The 20,785-nt window shown below is 34.7% G+C and overlaps 1 protein-coding gene across 2 annotated transcripts in view; it reads right to left on the bottom strand.

The window, feature by feature from the left end:
• Positions 1–19,617, bottom strand: part of LOC138702235 (uncharacterized) — a 38,071-nt gene extending 18,454 nt beyond the window's left edge. The window contains exons 1-4 of one of the 2 annotated variants that reach the window (XM_069829823.1): positions 19,371–19,617; positions 17,233–17,300; positions 7,325–7,457; positions 472–551 (exon numbers count right to left, since the gene is read on the bottom strand). In XM_069829823.1, coding sequence (XP_069685924.1) covers positions 472–551; positions 7,325–7,457; positions 17,233–17,300; positions 19,371–19,425 — 336 coding nt within the window. In that variant the 5' untranslated portion in view covers positions 19,426–19,617. The remainder of the gene's footprint in view (positions 1–471; positions 552–7,324; positions 7,458–17,232; positions 17,301–19,370) is intronic. The other variant, XM_069829825.1, reaches the window with a different exon arrangement.
• Between the last annotated feature and the right edge of the window lie 1,168 nt (positions 19,618–20,785).

Below are 20,785 nucleotides of genomic sequence, written 5' to 3'. Positions count from 1 at the left end.
GTGAAAGAAAAAGTTTAACTTTTTTATCTGCCCCCATCAGAATCTTTGCTTGTTAGTTAAAATACCGTTTTCAAACATACTCTGGCTCCGTGCGTGAACTACAGGTTGGGAGCCACTGATGCTGCGCTCCTTTTACGATACAGGCTGTTACTTTCCGAAGGAAAAATTTCGTATTATCTCGTAGTCGATTCTGCCCCAAATTTTGGAAGTGGACCATGGTGACGTGTGCTCTGACGCTTAATATTAAGGTGTTACTGCATTGATCTATGATGTGACCTCGAAGGAAAAAAGAGAGTTGCTGAGCGAGTGAGAGCCAGTGATCATTTCGCGTTGGGGGGACTCCCGTGTCTCGCTCAAGGCTAGAAACTCCTCCTCTGACGTCATTTTCAACAGTTTTCCTCCTTTCAAGTTCTTAAAGATTCAGGTCATGTCAATCACAACACACTACAAGAACTTGCTGTATCTATTTACCTTTACGTCTCCAATTGTCAGCAAACCAGATGCCAAGATTCCAGCAATCGCATCACTTGAATTCAGTTTCACTCGCAGGCCTGTTGAATGACGAAGATACATCCAGGAATTAATACAGTTCCCACAGAAGTGAAGGAGAGCAGTAAAATATAGTTCTTGGAAGCAAGTTCTATTAGAGCTAACGTTATGCAACAAGGATGTCTTCATAAGGATAAAATTACCAGGGATGTTTTAAGACGAAGTATATTGGCAAGCTGTGGGTTTGGACCGTTCCCAAGAAGTGTTTTGCATATTATATAATAATAGACATGACAAATTATAGTTTGGTCTCCTGAGAAACAATGATCTAATAAAAGAACTTAATTGAAGGATAGTATATAAAGGTGTACTTCCTACGGAATTTCCCTAATTCCACTTCCATCCTAACCTTTATTTCACAGAATAGAATAGCAATACAAATAGAATAAAACATAAGGTGCTACAACAGCGGTTACGCCAAAGATAATTGGGAATGGAGGACATTAGCCTAACATCTTGTTGCTTTGCGCCATGCAATACCTGATGATACAAGTAAAGATAAATCTTAAGTTATTTTAAATGTGCTTCGTAATTGTAAACTTTTTATTTTGTTACTACAAAATTTTGTAAAATTTATATTTGATAGAGATGGGATAAACTGTTCTTTTTAAGAAACAGTTTAGACTGTAACTGTTTGATGAACGAAACTGTTCCAAAATAACAATTTCAAAGAAACAGTTTCATAAGAATGTGTTTCCAACGTCAGTGCTAACTGTTCCAACTGTTTCAACTTCTCATCTGTTTCAGAAACATGTTTCAAAGCCCTTCAATCATCTTAGATCAGCTGTTCAGTGTTACGACGAAAGTCTGTCATTTTTTGTAGGTTTCTGTTAAAGAGTACAATAAATAACTACAATTGAAAATTAATCGATTTTAGTAGGAGAGTATACTGAGTCCTTCTGGGCTACCTCCAATGGGAGGCAGTTATTACCTTACCTTACCTACTGCATAAAACCTTACGAGAGTTTAATAACGATAAGACATTATCCAATAATATTTGTTGTTGTTTTCTAATGCCAGGCGTTTGACAATAAAGTCATTTGACCTCTTGCACTCCAATATTTTTCAAAGATATTATCATGGTCAACCACTGAAGCACAGATTTTGAGGTGTTCCGAATCCATTTCTCGGTTTGAGTTGCACAATGGGCAGTTAGGGGACTAATATATTCAAATTCTATGCAGGTATTTGGCCAAACAGTCATGGCCTGTTGCCAATCTAAATGCAGCTACATACGATTTCCGTGGTAAATCGGGAATTAACTGTGGATTTTGATGCCGAGAGTTCCATTTTTTCCTTTGAGATTGTATTATCAAATTTTGTTTGTTGAAGTCTAAGTATGTAGATTTAATAAATCTTTTCACAGAGTAATACGTAGATTTAGTAACAGGTCTGTAAATAGCAGTGCTGCCTTTCTTTGCTAAAGCATCCGCATTCTAGTTTCCCAGGATTCGACAATGGGATGGTATCTATCCAATAATATTTTTGCGGTATATTAATTAACACCATGTCAGGGCACCACAAACATATTCTCCATCAATGGGCAGCTAATAATATTATTAATATAGGATTCTTTAAGGAATTTGATTCGTACAAATAAATTGCGCGGTACTACATAATGTTGCACGAAGGCCGTGTGAAAAATCTATATTATATCTACTTTCGATTGGAGGTTGATGATAGCGCTACACGCGGCCTTTGCAGACAACAAAGAGGAAACTGTTTAGAAATAGAACTGTTTATCTCTTGGAACCATGTGGGGCGTTGAAGTGATCACTGGAGCAGTGTAACACTCTTTGGAATAGTTGGAACAGGTTATTTCACGAAACTGTTTCAATAATTGTAAAACACTTTCAAAAAAACTGTTCCAGCTATTTTTACTCATCCCTAGTATTTGATAGTATAACATTATAAAACATATGAAGGGTTCAGAACCATAGCGAACCAAGCGCCATTTAGTAAAACCGTAGAAAACAAGGGTTAAAATGAAGTTATTACCATAATTCAATGGAAACATAATAGCAAGTAATATTAAGGATACACATTCAAACTAAATGATATGTCAATCTTCATTAAACTATGGTATTCACTTAACTTTAACCCTTGCTTTCTCCGTTTTCATAAATGGCGCTTGGCCCACTTTGGCTCTCAACCCTTCATATGCAGAGTTATTAGTCTTCATTATTAACTTATTATTACTTGAAGAAAATTGTGAAATGACTATTGCTTTTTGCCAAGTTTGTTATATTATTTTAAAATCAAAGAAACTAACCTAGATATACAAAATCGTTTTGTGACATCTTATGTAAGTGGTGTGGTAAAAAAAAAAAACTGGTGTGGGGGGGGATTTTAGGATTACAGTTTCAGTAAAATGCTAGTTAAGGAGTACGAAAGACAAAACAGATTGGGAACCGTTGTCTAGAATATCCTTGAATACTTAAGCCCCAGTGAGTCCATTTTATTTATATGGTATACTTGAGTGCCAGATACTATCAAACAAATGGAAAGTACCCGCATTGGCGAGAGGATGAAAGAAGCGCGAAAAACATTGATCTTTATGTTTATCTTCATTGATTGTGATGCTACCAATAACGACTATATATTTGATTAATTGTTCAGTTGTTCATAAAAGTACATACTAACAGTGTCATTACATCCTTAAACGAGCAAAACGAACTGCACTAGATTTATTTCTTTTCTTTTTTTTCTGTTTCTTTTTTTTTTTTTTCTTTTTTTTTTTTTTTTTGTATACAGGATGATTTAGTAAAAGTGTGCAAAAAATAAGACAGGAAATTGATGTTCTACTAAACATTTTGAAATAGGAAACTTGGGGTCACGAAGTGTGATCCATAATTTAAAGCTAAATAACTTTTACTCCTGTATAATTAAATACTGTTACAAATCTCAATAGTGGCTTTTAATCATTGCTCTTTCATTTATTCGCCTTCACTGTGAAGAAAATGGACTCTAAGTATTAAAAATGCGTTTTCCCTCATTTTTGGAAAATTTTCATTTTTGGAACAAGTGAGTTATGACTCTAACTGGCTCATATGTGACCGTTTAGACGGCCAATCAATCAATCTTCTGAATGTATCCAGCTGTTTGCTGACAACATAAAGTCCACTATAGCCCACTGTAGTCTATTCAGTTGTTATTTTTCACGAGAAATGAGAGGTATTTTGATCGGTGTTCATTATAGATGCCTGTTCAGACGGGCAGGAAGGAAATATTGTCCAATGAGATGGTCTTGTAGTCTACAATGCCGACCCAGATATTTACAGCCCAAACTGACTTGACCGCCCTATTCTGCCTTCGCAGATCCTAAGTTCCTCATCTCATAATGTTCAATAGAGCACTTTTTACTTCTTGTTCAAATTTTGTACGCCTTTACTGAATCACTCTGTGTAAGAACATTTTGTTGACTTTCGTCTGCTAAAGAAAATCTGGCAACCCTGTGCATGTCTGCAAGTTGAAATATGTACCTACTTGCAGTAGTGTTGTTTTGTAGCCTATTCAGTATATAGATACTAAGGTTGAAATATTGATGTAGCATTATTATAGATTTACACCATAATTTAGTAGCTTGGTTTTTGTAGTCAAAGTATTCTAGTTTCGTGTACAGTAGTCTACTATTAAGGTATACATCGTCTCTAGAAATGTCAGATTTCTTCAAAATTTTGGTAAATAATGTTTTTGCCTCATCTGGAAGCTCATTTCCTCTGGCTTTCAAAAATATATATCTTGTACCCATTACCTCAATAATTTCATAATTATTTGGACATTTATAATATAAGCGCACTATACTTTCTATACCTTACGCCATACTCAGTGTCCGTTTTCTCCTATTTCACATTTTCCGACATTTATTATCCTTCTGATGGACAAAAAATTGACTTTAAATTCAGCAAAACACTTCATTGAGGTATCAAATTAAAGCTTGAACATGTGACTATGTTGTAAACTAAAATTATTATTTTCAGTCGATTATAGATAATTATTGTATCCCAAAAATATACGAATATAGCCTAAATATATATATTTTTATAATATTGTTATATAATGTGCCATATCTTTTGAATGGTTCAAGGCAAATTATTTTAGATGTAGCCTAATATTCTCCATATGTAGGGGATCATTTTGGCGAAAGAAGTTTTACCCTAGGTCAATTTCTAATAGAGTTACGTCGCTCCAAAATTGTATTAATTTTTTTCAAAAAAAAAAAAAAATTCTCTGGGTCCCTAAATTGATTTTCAAGTTTGAATTATATAAATTGCTTAGTTTACTCCCAAGAATCATGTCACCAAAGTCTGAAAGACATTAAGGAGAAAAATGTGGATTTTAATCCTAAGGCTCGATGTGTACCTTGAAGGAATGATAATATTCATACTTAATTAATGGGGATATTTGAAAAGAAGCATATATATCTCGTTTACACCGGACGGTAAATAACATAAAACTGTTTCCCAAACTATAAAAAACACTAAGCAAAGTATTGCTTTTCAGTTGGTCCCATCACATGTTGCTTTGAGGAAAGTAAATAGCAGTTGCATTAGCCAAGAAAGGGACCAAAATTCACTCAAACGAAAAATCTCTCACTCCAGATACACTGAAAAAATTAACAAGATACAAAAGAACCAAATTGCATAACAAAGAAATGCCCCAGCTATCAAACGGAAAGAAATAGGAATTTTGAGAAGCTAACAAGAAAAACCCAGATGTGGGAAGAATTCCATTGCCAGGGACTTGGCCCAACCCATCAAAAAGCCGGGAAATATTAAATGCAAGATGTATTGGGATGCTAGAGCATTAATAGGATAAATTTCCCCGTAATAGTCATAGGAACAACAACCAAACAACACCGAACGATAAAACGAAACTCTTGGCGTTTATTATATCATGTCAGCTGTTCGAAATTGTTTTACTGGTTCTAGGAAAAGCAATGCCAAGCAGAATAGCTGCGTGTAACGACTCCAACAAATTCGATATCCTTCTCACAATCTTTTTTCATCTAAAGATGAATGTACAGCCAATCTTTGAAACGTTATGAATACCTTATTCGTTAAGAGCATTGGAAAAAGTCCAATCTACACTTCTTCCTAAGAACGCAACATTGATTGCTCCCTCTTTCAGGCCTTCTGTGCTCAAAGTTGTGGGTTCGATCCCGGCCCAGGTCGATGGCATTTAATTGTGCTTAAATGCGACAGGCTCATGTCAGTGAATTTACTGGCATGTAAAAGAACTCCTGCGAGACAAAATTCCGGCACACCGGTGACGCTGATATAACCTCTGCAGTTGCGAGCGTCGTTAAATAAACCACAATTTGATTCTTCAAACAAAATTAGTATTCTGTGCTGGATGAACCGGAATATATTTTAATGATTATTGGTAGGGATTATACAGCATAGGATACTGTATTTTTGTAATTTAGCAATATATTCGAAATTTTCCACATTTATTTTCATATTACATTTACCCTTCTAGATAGCTAAAATTCCATATTTAAGCAAACAAAGAGAAGAATGAGAGGATAGGGAAAGATAATAAGTAAAATACAGTGACAAAAGAGAAAACGGATAAGAGGAGAGAAAAGTAAATAAAGATGGAAAAGGTAGGAGCTATGGAAGGGGAAGAAATCGAAGGAGGAGAAATGGTGGGGATTGAGTGGAAAGGAAGGAATGTGGGGAAGAGGAAGTAAAAAAAAAAGAAACAAAAAGAAAAAGGATCAAGATGAAAAGAAAATAATCTATAGAGAATGGAAACAGAAGAGCACAAAGGTAAAAGCACAGTCTAGTATTTACAGTCACGAAACTTGAGTTGTGAGGGTGCTAGGAACAATAGACTGTGCAGGTACTATTTCGCATTGTCTGTAATGAGGCGATATTAGCGATCCTAGTGGTTAGCAACTATCTATGGATGCATGTACTACGTATTGAGCTTCGTGACTGTATATACTAGACTGTGGTAAAAGGAAGAGAAGAGAAGAGAAGAGAAGAGAAGAGAAGAGAAGAGAAGAGAAGAGAAGAGAAGAGAAGAGAAGAGAAGAGAAGAGAAGAGAAGAGAAGAGAAGAGAAGAGAAGAGAAGGGCAGGGGGGGAGAGGGGAGAGGAGAGAGAGAAGAGATTTTATTAGCCTTGAACATTTTAACTCCAATGTACTCATTGTGTTCATTTTTTAAAACCAAAAGGGCGGAGATATTTGAACAATTTGAAACATAAATCAATTTTTTAAACATCATTCCTATTTAATATCACTTGTGCCCCGGATACCAGAGAACTTTCAACTTCTGGATCTCAACTAATCATATTTAGGAAAGTTTCTTCTTCTAGCGATATTGGACACACTTTCAGCTTCCGTCATACAATCACATCCTATGCATATGTTTTGAAGGGTGCAGTGCCCTGTCATTACACCCGGCACAGAACGTAAATCAGTCCTTTTCAAAGCGAAGAGCTGCCTAGTGATATACAGTGAATTATTACACTGGGAAGCCTCGGATTACAGCTTCGAGTACTGCTCACCTCATCATGACGTTTGGCGACACTCGCCTCATCAGAGAGAGACAGTGGAAAAAGTATTTGTGACATAAGCAAAATTAGAGTCCATAGTTTATTCCACGAGGTTTCAAGGCTATGCCTTTAATCACATGTACGATTGAAGGTTTCGGTATTCCCCACAGAAAGTTATTATTAACGGCAGATATTGTCGGATAATTTTGACGTATTGCTAGCTTCTCCAATAGCAACCATGATTATTTTAACTGTGGTTAGATTTTGCACCTAGTTTTTTTTGCGGATTTTGGCTGACCCATTTGCACTGGCCTGTCGGGACGCAATGTAACGTACTTGTCCTGCCGGTGGTCTCGACCCTGGTTCCGACCTCAAGCGCCACCGTGCTCAAGATGATGGTGATCTGAAAAAGAGATGTCCATGAGCGCGAAGTCACTTTTCATTCTTAAAAATGAATGAATGCATATTTATTAGCTACAAATGAGTTTTTATCCGGTGGTACGGTAAAAATAAGGATATGACAGAACAACTAAAGAAATACAAAGTCGGAATATACGAGCAAACAAAATAGGTAAACGATAGCAAATGATATGATGATGATGATAATAATAATAATAATAATAATAATAATAATTTATTTATTTATTTATTTAATCTGCAGAGATAAGGCCAGTAGGCCTTCTCTTCCGCCCAGCCAGACTCTAATTCTAATTGAATACAATTGCTTACATAGTTATTACCAGGGAACGGATTTATATGGACTAAAAATATATGAAATATGTAAATATATATGTAGTTATTTTTACCAAAATATGGAATTAAATATGGATTTTTACCAAAATATGGAATTAAATATGGACTTAAAATTATAAAAAAATGACTATGTACGTTAAATATTGGTACATTTTAATCAAACTAAACAAAAAATATAATGGACGTACCTTATCTTCCAATGTAGTTTCAACAAAACACAATTTTTATTGTCTGTTACCATAACAATAGGTTACAAACATTTCTTTCAAGTGCTGAAAAGTGAATCTTCTTCTATTGTCTCTGAGGATAGATTTATACTGACTAAAAGAGCGTTCGACGTCACAAGAAGTAACTGGTACATAATTCAATTTCACAATGTCTGCTGGGGATAAGTCCAAGTTAATCTTCACTGTTGATTCACCACTCATCACAGCAACAACCTTTTGTAGTTCTTCATATCCAGGGTTTTTTGAAAGTACAGTGTCCACCTTAGCTCTTACTGCATCTGCAACTTTACCTCTACCACGATTCAGTTGTTCCACAGTACTATTTATAATTTCAAAACTTTCAGATAGTGAAAGGTGCCTATTTTGGAGACTTTTGAGCGTTTTTATGATGCATGAAAATGTATGCTGAATGTGAGCTAAGTCATTCTTCACACTTATGTCACAGGTAACTGTTTTCGCAGTATCAATTGAGACTGCATCTTCAGAGTCCAATGCAAGGAGAACATTGTTAATAGAGTCTATATGTTCGGCATAATATTCAACTGCTTCTAGCCATGTACCCCATCTAGTTAAAATTGGCTTTGGTGGCAATGGAATTTCAGGGTACATTTCTTTCAACACGTTAACTCTACTGGGAGCTTTGAGAAATACTTTTTTCACTGATGAAATCAACAAATCTACTTTAGGGAAATTGTCTCTGACCACTTCTGCCACACGATGAAATGCATGCGCCACACAAGTAAAATGAGTCAATTTAGGATATACAACAGATAATGCTTGTCCAGCTTTGACCATATAAGGGGCAGCATCGCTAATAAAGAATAACACATTATCGTACATAATACCCTTTGGCCACAGGATACCCATAGCTTCGTTGAACAGTTTAACTATAGTTTTGTTATTGCACTTTTCTAGAACATCACAATGTAAAAGAATTCGTTCAGAATATTGTTCACTTAACAAACCGATAACTACATTACCAACAAGTCTACCTTCTTTGTCGGGAGTCTCATCAATGGAAACCCAAATTGAACTATCTTTAATTTCATCTCTTATCTTCTGTATTGTCTCATCGTAGATGGATGGAGCATACGTCTTCCTAAGTGTTGACTCATCCGGGATTGTATGTTGAGTATATTTTTCAAGGAATTCCCTGAAGACCTTATTCTTTAGTTTGTAGAGAGGAATATCAGCAGAGATGAGAGAACGGCACAGGTCGATGTTAAACTCAGATCTTACATTCGATGTTGTTGGTTGTGTTAAAAACAATTGTCTCTGCTTGGAATTTAGTTGTTTGTTGGCCTGATGTTTACTAGTTGTAATGTGTTGTTGCACCAGGAACTTTTGTGTAGATGATACTGCACACTGACACAAATTACAAAATAATATTTTATTGTCAGTTGATAAACCATCTTCTTTAAATTCTGAAATGTAACTTGTTAGTTTTGATTTTAAATTGACTGAATGACGTACTTTTGGCATATTTACCGTCTTTATAGTATGATTTACAAAACTGAACCTATGTGTACTCTGACTGGCATTTAACTGTTGAGCTGCACAACTGAAGTCTGTTAAAAATTTTAAATTAAATTAATACAGTTTTGTAACTTACTTTCCCATTGTTGATAGGACTGCTAATTTTCAAATAACTCTGATGTTAAAGGGATTACTGAACATGTGTTTAAATCTCTATTGTTGAAATGTATTTTTAAAAGTTAATGGAATTTTGTTTTGTTTTATTGTTAAACCTAATATAATATGGACTGTTTTATATGAAATATGGAAAATATATGGAAATTAACGAAAATATGTACTAAACTCTAAAATATGGAAAAATATGGAAAATAAAAGTAGGATTTTTCAACCCTACACATTGTGAAACATAAAGATAATGCAAAATATAAATTATATTAGCTTTATAAGTAAATATGTATTTACATATAAATCCTTTCCCTGGTTATTACATTAATATCTAGACCATAAAACAACATGAAAGTAAATAATGAAAGTTGTATAACTAATGTTAGTATGACAATAATAAACATTGGTAAGAAATAGTTGTAAATGTAATAATAATAATAATAATAATAATAATAATAATAATAATAATAATAATGAGATAATTTAGATAATTTAGATATTTATCTGTGATATATATATATATATATATATATATCCATTAAACATTGGAAAGTCCACGCCTGTGGAGTAACGGTTAGCACGTCTAGCCGCGAAACCAGGCCCGGGTTCGATTCCCGGTCGGGACAAGTTACCTGGTTGAGATTTTATCCGGGGTTTTCCCTCAACCCAATATGAGCGAATGCTGGGTAACTTACGGTGTTGGACCCCGGACTCATTTCACCGGCATTATCACCTTCATATCACTCAGACGCTAAATAACCAAAGCTGTTGATAAAGCGTCGTAAAATAGCGTAATAAAAAACATTGGAAACCTGAAACACCTATTATTGTTAACAAGAATTGTTAGAAAAATATTTCGTTAGCCTATTCTTAAATTGGTTTGATGTCTGACAGTCCCTGACATTGATATGATATGATGATATGATATATAATATATATGATTTGATATGATACGATATGATATGATATGATATATGATATGATATATGGTATGGTATATGATATGATATGATATGATATGATATTTGATATGATATGATATTTGATATGATATGATATGATATGATATGATATGATATGATATGATATGATATGATATGATATGATATGATATGATATGATATGATATGATATGATACGATACGATACGATATGATATAATATGATACGATATGATTTATTGTCACTCAGCAGTTTAGTCCTGTTGGCCCTTCAAATTCCTGTATTCGGGTCAGTATTCCTATTCTTATATCGAACTTACATAAAGTTCTTCTATTGCCAAAAAAAAAAAAAAAAAAAAAAAAAAAAAAAAAAAAAAAAAAAAAAAAAAGAGGCAATACGAATTTTGACTGATTTTGATTTTGATGCTCACTGCAAATCTTTATTTATTTTTGAAAAAATTTAACTGTTGTTGATTTGTCTATTTTCCAATGTTTGATTAAAATTAAGGGGTTAGATACAGCTTACAGCAGTAATATTTTTTGGAAATATTCAACAATTTTTGCTCCATTATTGTGTCTTGTACAATAATGAAAATTGGTATGTGTGAAGACTGTCCTCCTGCTATATGTAAAAAAAAAATATATTTTTACGATTTAAAAAAATTATTTATTTATTTACTTTTTTTTTTTTTTTTTTTTCAAAATTCATAATGGTGGCAGTTCACTGTGCAGTGATGAAGCGTTTCCTTCATGACTCATAAACTTGTTAGCTTTTTCATGTTCTCTTATTTTATTGCTGAAACTCATGTTTACAATATCATGCTCTTTCAACTACATTCCTTAATCAATAATATTTTTTTTATTTTGTGTTAAAAAAATAATATTTCTGATAATCCTATTTATCTGTGGTGCAATAATCATGATGAAGATCTGGAACATCTTCTATACTGTCCATCCATAAACCACAAAAGAAGTAAATTAAACTCATCAATACCGGTTGCATAAGACACAGCCCTGCAGAATATATTGACTACACCCCAACTCTGGCTACTAGCAACAGGCATCTATAATGAACACCGATCAAAATACCCCTCATTTCTCGTGCAAAACAACAACTGAATAGACTACAGTGGACTATAGTGGACTTTATGTTGTCAGCAAACAGCTGGATACATTACGAAGATTGAATTAAGAGAAAATACTGATATTTGACCATTTTTTTAATGATTTTATTTTTTATCAGACAATCTATCAAAGGTAGAGAAGTGACCTTGCATCATATTGTAGATATGACATGCATAAATACACTCAAAAAAATGTCATCACAGAAAGTTGGATAGTTTTTTTTTTTTTTGTTATGTGGGAAACGCTTCATCACTACATAGTGAACTGAATTTTGAAAAAAAAAATGTAAACATACTAATTTTCATTATTGTACAAGATACAGTAATGGAGAGAAAAAAAAAAGTTGAATTTTTGCAATATTTTACTGCTGTATGCTGTACCTAACACCTTAGATGAAATTTAAACAGTTGTTATTCACATAGTGAGATTCATCATTATTCTACACGACATAATTACCACCTTCTGACCCCTAGGGTTAGATTAGCCAAGTCCAGACAATGGTTTACATCAATTGCATTATCTATGTTTAATGAACTTACTTATAGTGCACATATTGTTAATTGTAATAGATTTAAATGTGTTATTCGTGACTGACTAATCAAAAACCATTTTTATTAATTCATTCAGTGTTCTGCCCAAGGGCAGGTCTTCCACTGCAAAACCAGCTTTCTCCAATCTTTCCTATTTTCTGCCTTCCTCTTCATTTCCTCATGCGATTCATATATCTTAATGTCGTCTATGATCTGATATCTTCTTCTACCCCGAACTCTTCTCCCGTTCACCATTCCTTCCAGTGCATCCTTCAGTAGGCAGTTTCTTTTCAGCCAGTGACCAAACCAATTCCTTTTCCTCTTCCTGGTCAGTTTCAACATCATTCTTTCTTCACCCATTCTTTCATTTCTTATTCTGTCTGTCCATTTCACATGCTCCATCCTTCTCCATATCCGCATTTCAAATTTTTCTATCCGCTCCTCTTCACTTCGTCGTAATATCCGCGTTTCTGCTCCACACAACGCCACACTCCATACAAAGCACTTCACTAGCCTCTTCCTTAGTTCTTTTTCCAGAGGTCCGCAGAAGATTCTCCTTTTTCTATTATTTAATTTGCTAATAATTGTAACATAAAATATAATATATACAGAAAAACTTTAGCTCGCCCCTGAAAGAGTATAACTCGTGCTCAGGGGCGAATTCCTGAATTGAAATTAATAAGTATGCAATACAATTTGTCTTATTCTACTATGCAATTAGAATATATAAATTTAAATTTACAATTTTTCAATTTTTATTAAATTCATACATAACTTTTTAAATTTAATACTAGAACTATTAGAATTGACATGATTAGGATATTGAAATATAAATTTGTTATATATCCTTGGGCCTAAATTACTACTATGATTAAATACTGTAACAGTGTTGCATTTTGGTTCAAACAATCTTAAAGCTTCCTTGGCCATTGCTATCCTCCTTTTGACTTCCTGGCAGCAGTTCATGTTACTGCTTATAGTACACCCTTAACCCCTTGGAATTAATGACATTCATTTACGGTTCACAATTTACATTCAACTACTTATTTATTGTTTTAACTATCTGCAATATATGAGGAAAACTTTCTTTATGTATACTTGCGTCACATGTTACTAGTCTCTGACATAGGCCTATATATTTTCGTAGGCATAAATATTATTAAGGAAGTAATACGACGTATTTTCTTTCAGAAAAGTTATCTCATATTTTTAAAGCGTGGCTATCAGTGTATATTGTGTAACGCATGTCTGAAGGCCTACCGCAGGCAGAAATACAAGGTCGTCTGTTTTACACTCCGGAAATTCAAATTGGAACCCCGACAATTCGATGTGCAGTTTGTGCTAATCAAAAAGGGTGAGGAATTTCCGCTTCTTCCTGCTACCATCCCAATGTTTGCCATCTTAATGTCGCCTCAGTAGCACAACACCCATGAATTTCCTCGGGACACCAAATACACGGAAAACATAAAGCGATTCAATAGAACAATCACGAAATCCTAGAGCAGTGGTCGTCAGCATTCGCTGAAATGGGTAACGGGTAAGCAGTGTATCGTAATATGCACCGTCGTGCACAAGGGATAGGGAGAAAGCATACCAGCTATTATCTGTGCATTTCGAACTGGCGGCTCAAGGTCCCGTACAAACGTACAAAATACAAACCACGCACGAATCACTGAACTGAAATCTTTGAACTGAAGCACTGGTAATTCTGGCTATCCCAGCTGACTTTAATTGAGAAGAATGGTCCAGGATTGGAGTTAGCACACGCGGCAAATGCAGTCTATTACTTGACCTTGAGTCGCCAGTTCGAAATGCGCAGATAATAGCAGCCACAGATGCACGATAGTGCAGTTTCTTAACCGCTGCTGGAATGTTTACCAATGCACATTTGAGGGTTAAAACCCCAACCGTGACACACCTGGTATACACCCCTTTCTTAAGAGATAGAAGGGTAAAAGGCGATCGGTTTGTGGTTTCGACTACACCACCTCATTCATGAAAGCGTGGAGCTCTGTCTCCAGATGTCCATACACCATTATGGAGTCTAAGAATAATGTCTACTCAGAAGTATTATATATAAACGCTAAATTATCACTGTCATTAGAAATTTTCAAAAAAGTTCAATCTTTAAGACAGACTCCGTAACACGTTAATGGCTGCATGATAACATAATATATGCTAATATTCAGGTATAGGCATAAACTCTTGGGGAAACGATCGTCAGCACAGTGCAAGTTCGAGACGCTGTCCCGAGGGTGCACTGTGCTGATGACCGCTGCCCTAGAGTTTACGCTACTGCCTGAATATTAGCAAATGCTATCATGCAGGCATTAACGCGTTACAGAGCCTGTGTTAAAGATTTAACTTTTTTGAAATTTCTAATGACAGTGATACAGTAGAGCATCGATTATCCGAATACCGATCAACCGAAAGCGTTCCAGTCGGAAAATTTGAATTTGCGCGCGCGCCATGTAGAAGTTTCGCTAGCGCTGTTTGCGAGATTTAGCGGCAAAAAAAAAAAAAACGAGTCTCAGCTCTGAAGCAAAAAGAAAAAAGTTTGGACTTATTTTCCTAAACTGTAGGCCTACTTTAATGGCCGTTTTGAACTTGTCAAACTTGGCAGATCAGTTTTCTGTGTTATTTTATAAGACTGTGATACAAAATATGTACTTTATGTACAATTTTGTGTTTAATATCCGTGTTTCTTTGTTTCATACTGCTCCTATATCACCGGCACAATTTGTTTCCTTAAATGATCAGTTATCCGAAAAATCAATTATCCGAACACCCCCATCCCCAATTGTTTCGGATAATCGATGCTCTCCTGTAATTTAGCGTTTATATTTAATACTTCTGAGTAGGTATTATTCTTAGACTCCATAAAGGCGTATGGAGATCTGGAAGTACAGCTTAATGCTTTCATGATTGAGGTGGTGTAGTTGAAACCACAAACCGACCGCCTTTTACCCCTTGGAAAATGGGTGTATACCAGGTGCGCCATGGTTGGGGTTTTAATCCTCAAATGTGCATTGGTAAATGTTCCAGCAGCGACACGCGACTAGAGAAATTACTGCAGGTACAATATTCAAGTGAGCCACGGCACCTAAATATTTTAAATGCACATGAGTCGTGGTAAATTTTGTGGCTACATTTTTGGACTTTCACTTCTACAGGGACATCATTTTATTTTTACTTAAATTGTTATTGTACCTGAGTTTTTGAATGTACTTCACTCTCACCCCTTCTACTAATGAAGTTCCAACTCCACACAGAACCAAGACCGCAGATAGTAAGCAGTACTGAGTTACTGGGTATAGTACGTTCCAGAAATATGTTCGCGTTTTCCAGTGACGAAAGAGCTTTCATTCAATATTGAATCATATTTTCGCACAGGTACTGTCCGTTTGCCTACGTCGCATCCCGATTTCCCCCACCTGTTTCTGCTCGCCCCTCTGTAATAGCTGGGCTGTCTTAGCTCTTTTCTGAAAACATTAATTTCTCTTAGGAATTGGAAGTTTACGTAATATTATACAGCTGTTTAATTTAACTCAAATAAAAGGGCCTCGTTAAGTAATTAACTGTCACGTGATTTCCTCCCTTTCTACAATCCTGCGGCATAACCACTTGGACGGACAGTAGATAGCATATCTGAGTAATTTTATATTTTCGGGTCGGGCAGAAGTGAAGATTGAATTTACAGTACGTAGAGTAGGTACAGAATTATTTCAACATGAGTTACTAGTACGAAGGACGAAACTGGCAATTGGAATTAGATGCAGTAGTCTATAGTGCGATAATATGCACAAAAGAACTGAAGCCTGTATCGAAATGAACGGCCACCATTTTCAAAATTGTGTTTAAATATTCTTATTATGATTATTTTTTAATTTAACTTCTTTCTCTATATTGTACGCTAATGTGCTGTAGATAGTATAATATACACTGCATAATGAATACGTTCGCATGGATACCTCAGTTCGTGAGTAAAAACACTTATTCTTAATACAGTACTGTACTTTGATTAAACAAAAACCTAATGAAAATTATGAAACTCAAAATTGCGATATTTCCTAGTTTACGTAAATGGATTAACTACTTTTCTTCCTTCCTATACCTAGTAGAGTGATTTGTTTGTGTTTTACGCCAGTATCATCGAACTACAGTCGTGGAAGGGGATAGCAAACTGTGTTTCCGGTTCTCTAAAGGTATAGACAGGTTAATATTAAAAATGTTAGTAAAAATAAAATGATGTCCCTGTACAAATTTAAGACATTGATGACTGTTTTACAGATAACTTGATGGCTCGGAATCCTGAATGAGACAGAAGAGATTCCTTTTGCGATTACGTATTCGAGAACTATATTTCTCCGGATGCCAGGCAGTTATGACACTTTGGTGTATCTAACACTGTCTCCGGCCGATAATCGTTGCGCTCCTAACACTATTTCGGGCTAGAAGTCGTGGCGCACCTAGCACTATGTCGGAGGTCAGTTGAGGTCACCGTGTCGCATCTCGGTGTCTCCCTGGGAAGGAGCCGGCATGCAGTTTGACAGGAGACTGAGCGAATTCCAGGTCGCTCTCAAATTTTATGTAAATGAGAAAAAAAACCGTCATCACCCGGGACTGTTAAATCCGTAACCAGTTATGGCGCATTTGCTTCCTCTTCATATCTCTGAAAAATGTTTCCAAAATTTCAGTTTTGTAAGAAAATTACCCAATTTTGGTTGACAAAATGGCTTTATGTGATAGGACCTCCCCCGAAGACTATGCCTTTCATCATTAATCCATTCCTGTCAGATCAGCGTTACTGTTCCTCAATTCTGTCAGTTTAATGCGATCCCTCGAAAAGCCAAGCCACATCCAAGCCAATGTCTTATGAATGTTTTTCTGTTGAGATATTTTTTTTAATACTGCAAGCTGAAATAAATGTTTTAGTGGCAATAATCATCGTTTGAACTTACTAGACTCATAAGTCCCAATAATACGGGATCCATTCGTGGAATGGCTTTTTGTACCATCTTCTTCATATCTGTGAACAGAAACATAACAAATAAGAAACCACATAATCTTGAAGTATTTTATGTTTAACACGTATTAAATAATCTTCTTAGTATATTAAATTAGACGATACCGGTACTCAAAATACAAGGATAATGATTTTAATACTCTCTTCAAATTTTCAAAATATCAATATTAAGAACAAAATAATACAAATTAATCATTTTCTCGAGATTTAAAATAATATTTGCCTTTAATTAATAATTCATTTTGTAGTTCAATAACTTACAGGATAGAAATGTTGTTGTTGTTTTCTAATGCCAGGCGTTTGACAATAAAGTCATTTGACCTCTTGCACTCCAATATTTTTCAAAGATATTATCATGTCTAGCCACTGAAGCACAGATTTTGAGATGATCCGATTCCATTTCTTGGTTTGAGTTGCACAATGGGCAGTTAGGGGACTGATATATTCAAATTCTATGCAGGTGTTTGGCCAAACAATCATGGCCTGTTGCCAATCTAAATGCAGCTACAGACGATTTTCGTGGTACTTAGACTTCAACAAACAAAATTTGATAACTCAATCCCAAGGGAAAAAATGGAACTCTCTGCATAAAAATCCACAGTTAATTCCCGATTTACCACGAAAATCGTCTGTAGCTGCATTTAGATTGGCAACAGGCCATGATTATTTGGCCAAACACCTGCATAGAATTGGAATATATCAGTCCCCTAACTGTCCATTGTGCAACTCAAACCAAGAAATGGATTCGGAACACCTCAAAATCTGTGCTTCAGTGGCTGGTCATGATAATATCTTTGAAAAATGTTGGAGTGCAAGAGGTCAAATGACTTTATTGTCAAACGCCTGGCATTAGAAAACAACAACATAAACAATGATAATTTCTATGTATAAAAAGTCATCATTTTTGGTAGGTGAAGGATATAAGCTAGGCGAATAATACAACTTCATGAAAATTGTCATTTATTTTCAAATTTTTAAAGTAATTGGAGTAGTACAAAAACAGATACAAAAAACAGGAAAACAAACAATAATAAAGGAATTATTTTTAATTAAATTCTGAAGGGGAAAAGCCGAAAATTGACGTAATCTCTTAGGTACCACATACGCTGGGGAAGGGGAATGCGATCGAAAACTGATCACAGGACGAGAAAGAAATGGCGGAAGGTGTAAGCCTGCACATTGAAAGGTACTTTGTCATTTCGCAGTGCAAGTGGAGTCGAGGAAAACTCGTTCATGTAACAGATGTTATGTTCGATGGCTAAAAACCAGCTCCAAATACCTTCCTCTCTTATTATACTCGACCGACGATTTTCTTCGAAATTTGCACACACAATGATGACATAATCCTTTCTTCGCTATGGTCCAGGGTAAATAATTCCTTCTTTGCTATGGTCGACAGCAAATTTATCTACCAAAGCGCATATATGCAAGGCATACCAAAAGCATGAAAAAAACAAACCTAACCTGTCACTGATCTTCGGATCTCATGAAAATTGTTTGTCTGTCTTTCCAGATATTAATAGCAGCGATACGATTTTCGAAAGCTCTCTGTGTCGGATATAATGAGAAATGAGAACTGTTGAGATATATGTAAAAGAAAAATGTTGTTGAAATATTTTTTGAGTGGAATATTATGGAGAGTTTTCTGTGCCGGATGTAATGAGAAATGAGAACTGATGAGATATATACAATGAATAATTTTGTTGAAATATTTCTTCAGTGAAATATGATGAAAATAATGTGTATGAAACATGATTATATATGTCGCGTGTATATTTTGTAAAGTTATTCAATCTCTCACATTCATTTCATCACTTTTAATAACGCAACGCAAATCAGACGTTCAATCCCGTGTGTAATGTGGAGTTTAAGTGTGTTGCATGAATCATTTGTAATTTGCTTATTTCTAGTAATATTGTTAATAATCACAACACATAAAACACAATAATATAAAGTAAAGTATGACTTTTATATTATTACGATGTTTGCACATTTTAGCTATAACTTAATAGAGTGTATTGAATATTAGATTTACATTATATAAGTATTTGTTAATTTAGTATATTTTCTTACCTGCGAGTGAATGAATTACAGCGTTATTTACGACATGAAATGTTACCATTCTCATATGTTATGTGTCAGCTTTGCATAATCCAGAAGGACAATGTACTAATAAATTTTGAACTACGCAAAATATTTTGAAATGGTAACAATTTAATAATCCATGCACGTGTTCACTATCGCGTTTTAGGGCAATTTAAAAGACAACAATGAATAATTCGTGTACGTATTTGCAGAAACACATTAATAACATTTTGATGGTTTGATATTAAGGAAGGTCATGTACGTTAACAGAAAACAGTTCAAGAATTACAATGTCATTGTAAATATAAAAATAATGTAATTACTTGCACTTTTCAAAGCAATATTTATTTTATGAATATTCAATTTGTAATCTATAAATTTAGTATCCTCATATCGGTTGATATTCTATAGTCTTTGTGATCAGATCGAGAGATCTGAGTAGGCCATAATATTTATATACTTAATGCTTTTCATTGTCGATGAAGAAATAATTCTGTTATTATTGGAATAACATATATTCACTGTTTGTAGGTAGCGATTTTTAATTCTCTACTTTATTCTGTATATGAGGCGTTCAGAAGTCAACATGATTAACTCCTTTTCCAAAGATTTTGATATATTCAAGGTTAAAGTTGATTACACACAATTGATTCTGTGTTGTAGTCAAGAATAATATTGCATTCTGAGGGCTTTTTACTGAACTGTGGAGTTAACCCTTTCTTACCTACAGATACCATATGGCAATAATTAACTTTATAGCATTTATATATTTTTGTGTTACATATGAAGGTAAATTTTGCTGGATAACTTCTATTTCAATACATTTTCATCAATATAGTTTTGTTTCAAATGTTGCCACTCCCGTAACTTGGTCACTGAATTGGTCCTAATACAGCTATTTGTTTCAACATGGATTGCGAGTGGAAAGCCTCTTTTTCAAAGGCAAATATTTCTATAATTTTTTAACTCTAATATGACATGTTTTTAATTTAATGTAAATATAAATGATGAATCAAATTATCTATCCTTATACTGCTTGTTTGAGGCTTGAAAGTAATGTAGTTTTCCCTAAGATAGGTTACTAGCCTTATCGTTAGGTAGTCCAGTAGTGGGGCTGCCACTTTTAGCCTCTGGACAGGCTTGTAATGCAGCATTTCCTCTGCATTTGATGAAACAGTTATACCGCTGTGACTGCCACTTTACCGGAAGAATGGAAAAATAGTGTAATTATTCCCATATATAAAACAGGAGATAAACAGAATGTTGAAAACTATAGAGGGATTAGTATCCTCAACACATGTTATAAGATATTTAGTAGGATTTTAAATGAAAAATTAAAAAAACATGCTGAAACTTTCCTTCTGGAGTGTCAAAATGGCTTTAGAAAAGGAAGATCATGTGTA

This window comes from Periplaneta americana, chromosome 6 (assembly GCF_040183065.1).
Source record: "Periplaneta americana isolate PAMFEO1 chromosome 6, P.americana_PAMFEO1_priV1, whole genome shotgun sequence".
Lineage (NCBI taxonomy): Eukaryota > Metazoa > Arthropoda > Insecta > Blattodea > Blattidae > Periplaneta > Periplaneta americana.
The sequence above is the reverse complement of the archived record's forward strand: the minus strand, read 5'-3'. Positions and strand labels throughout refer to the sequence as shown.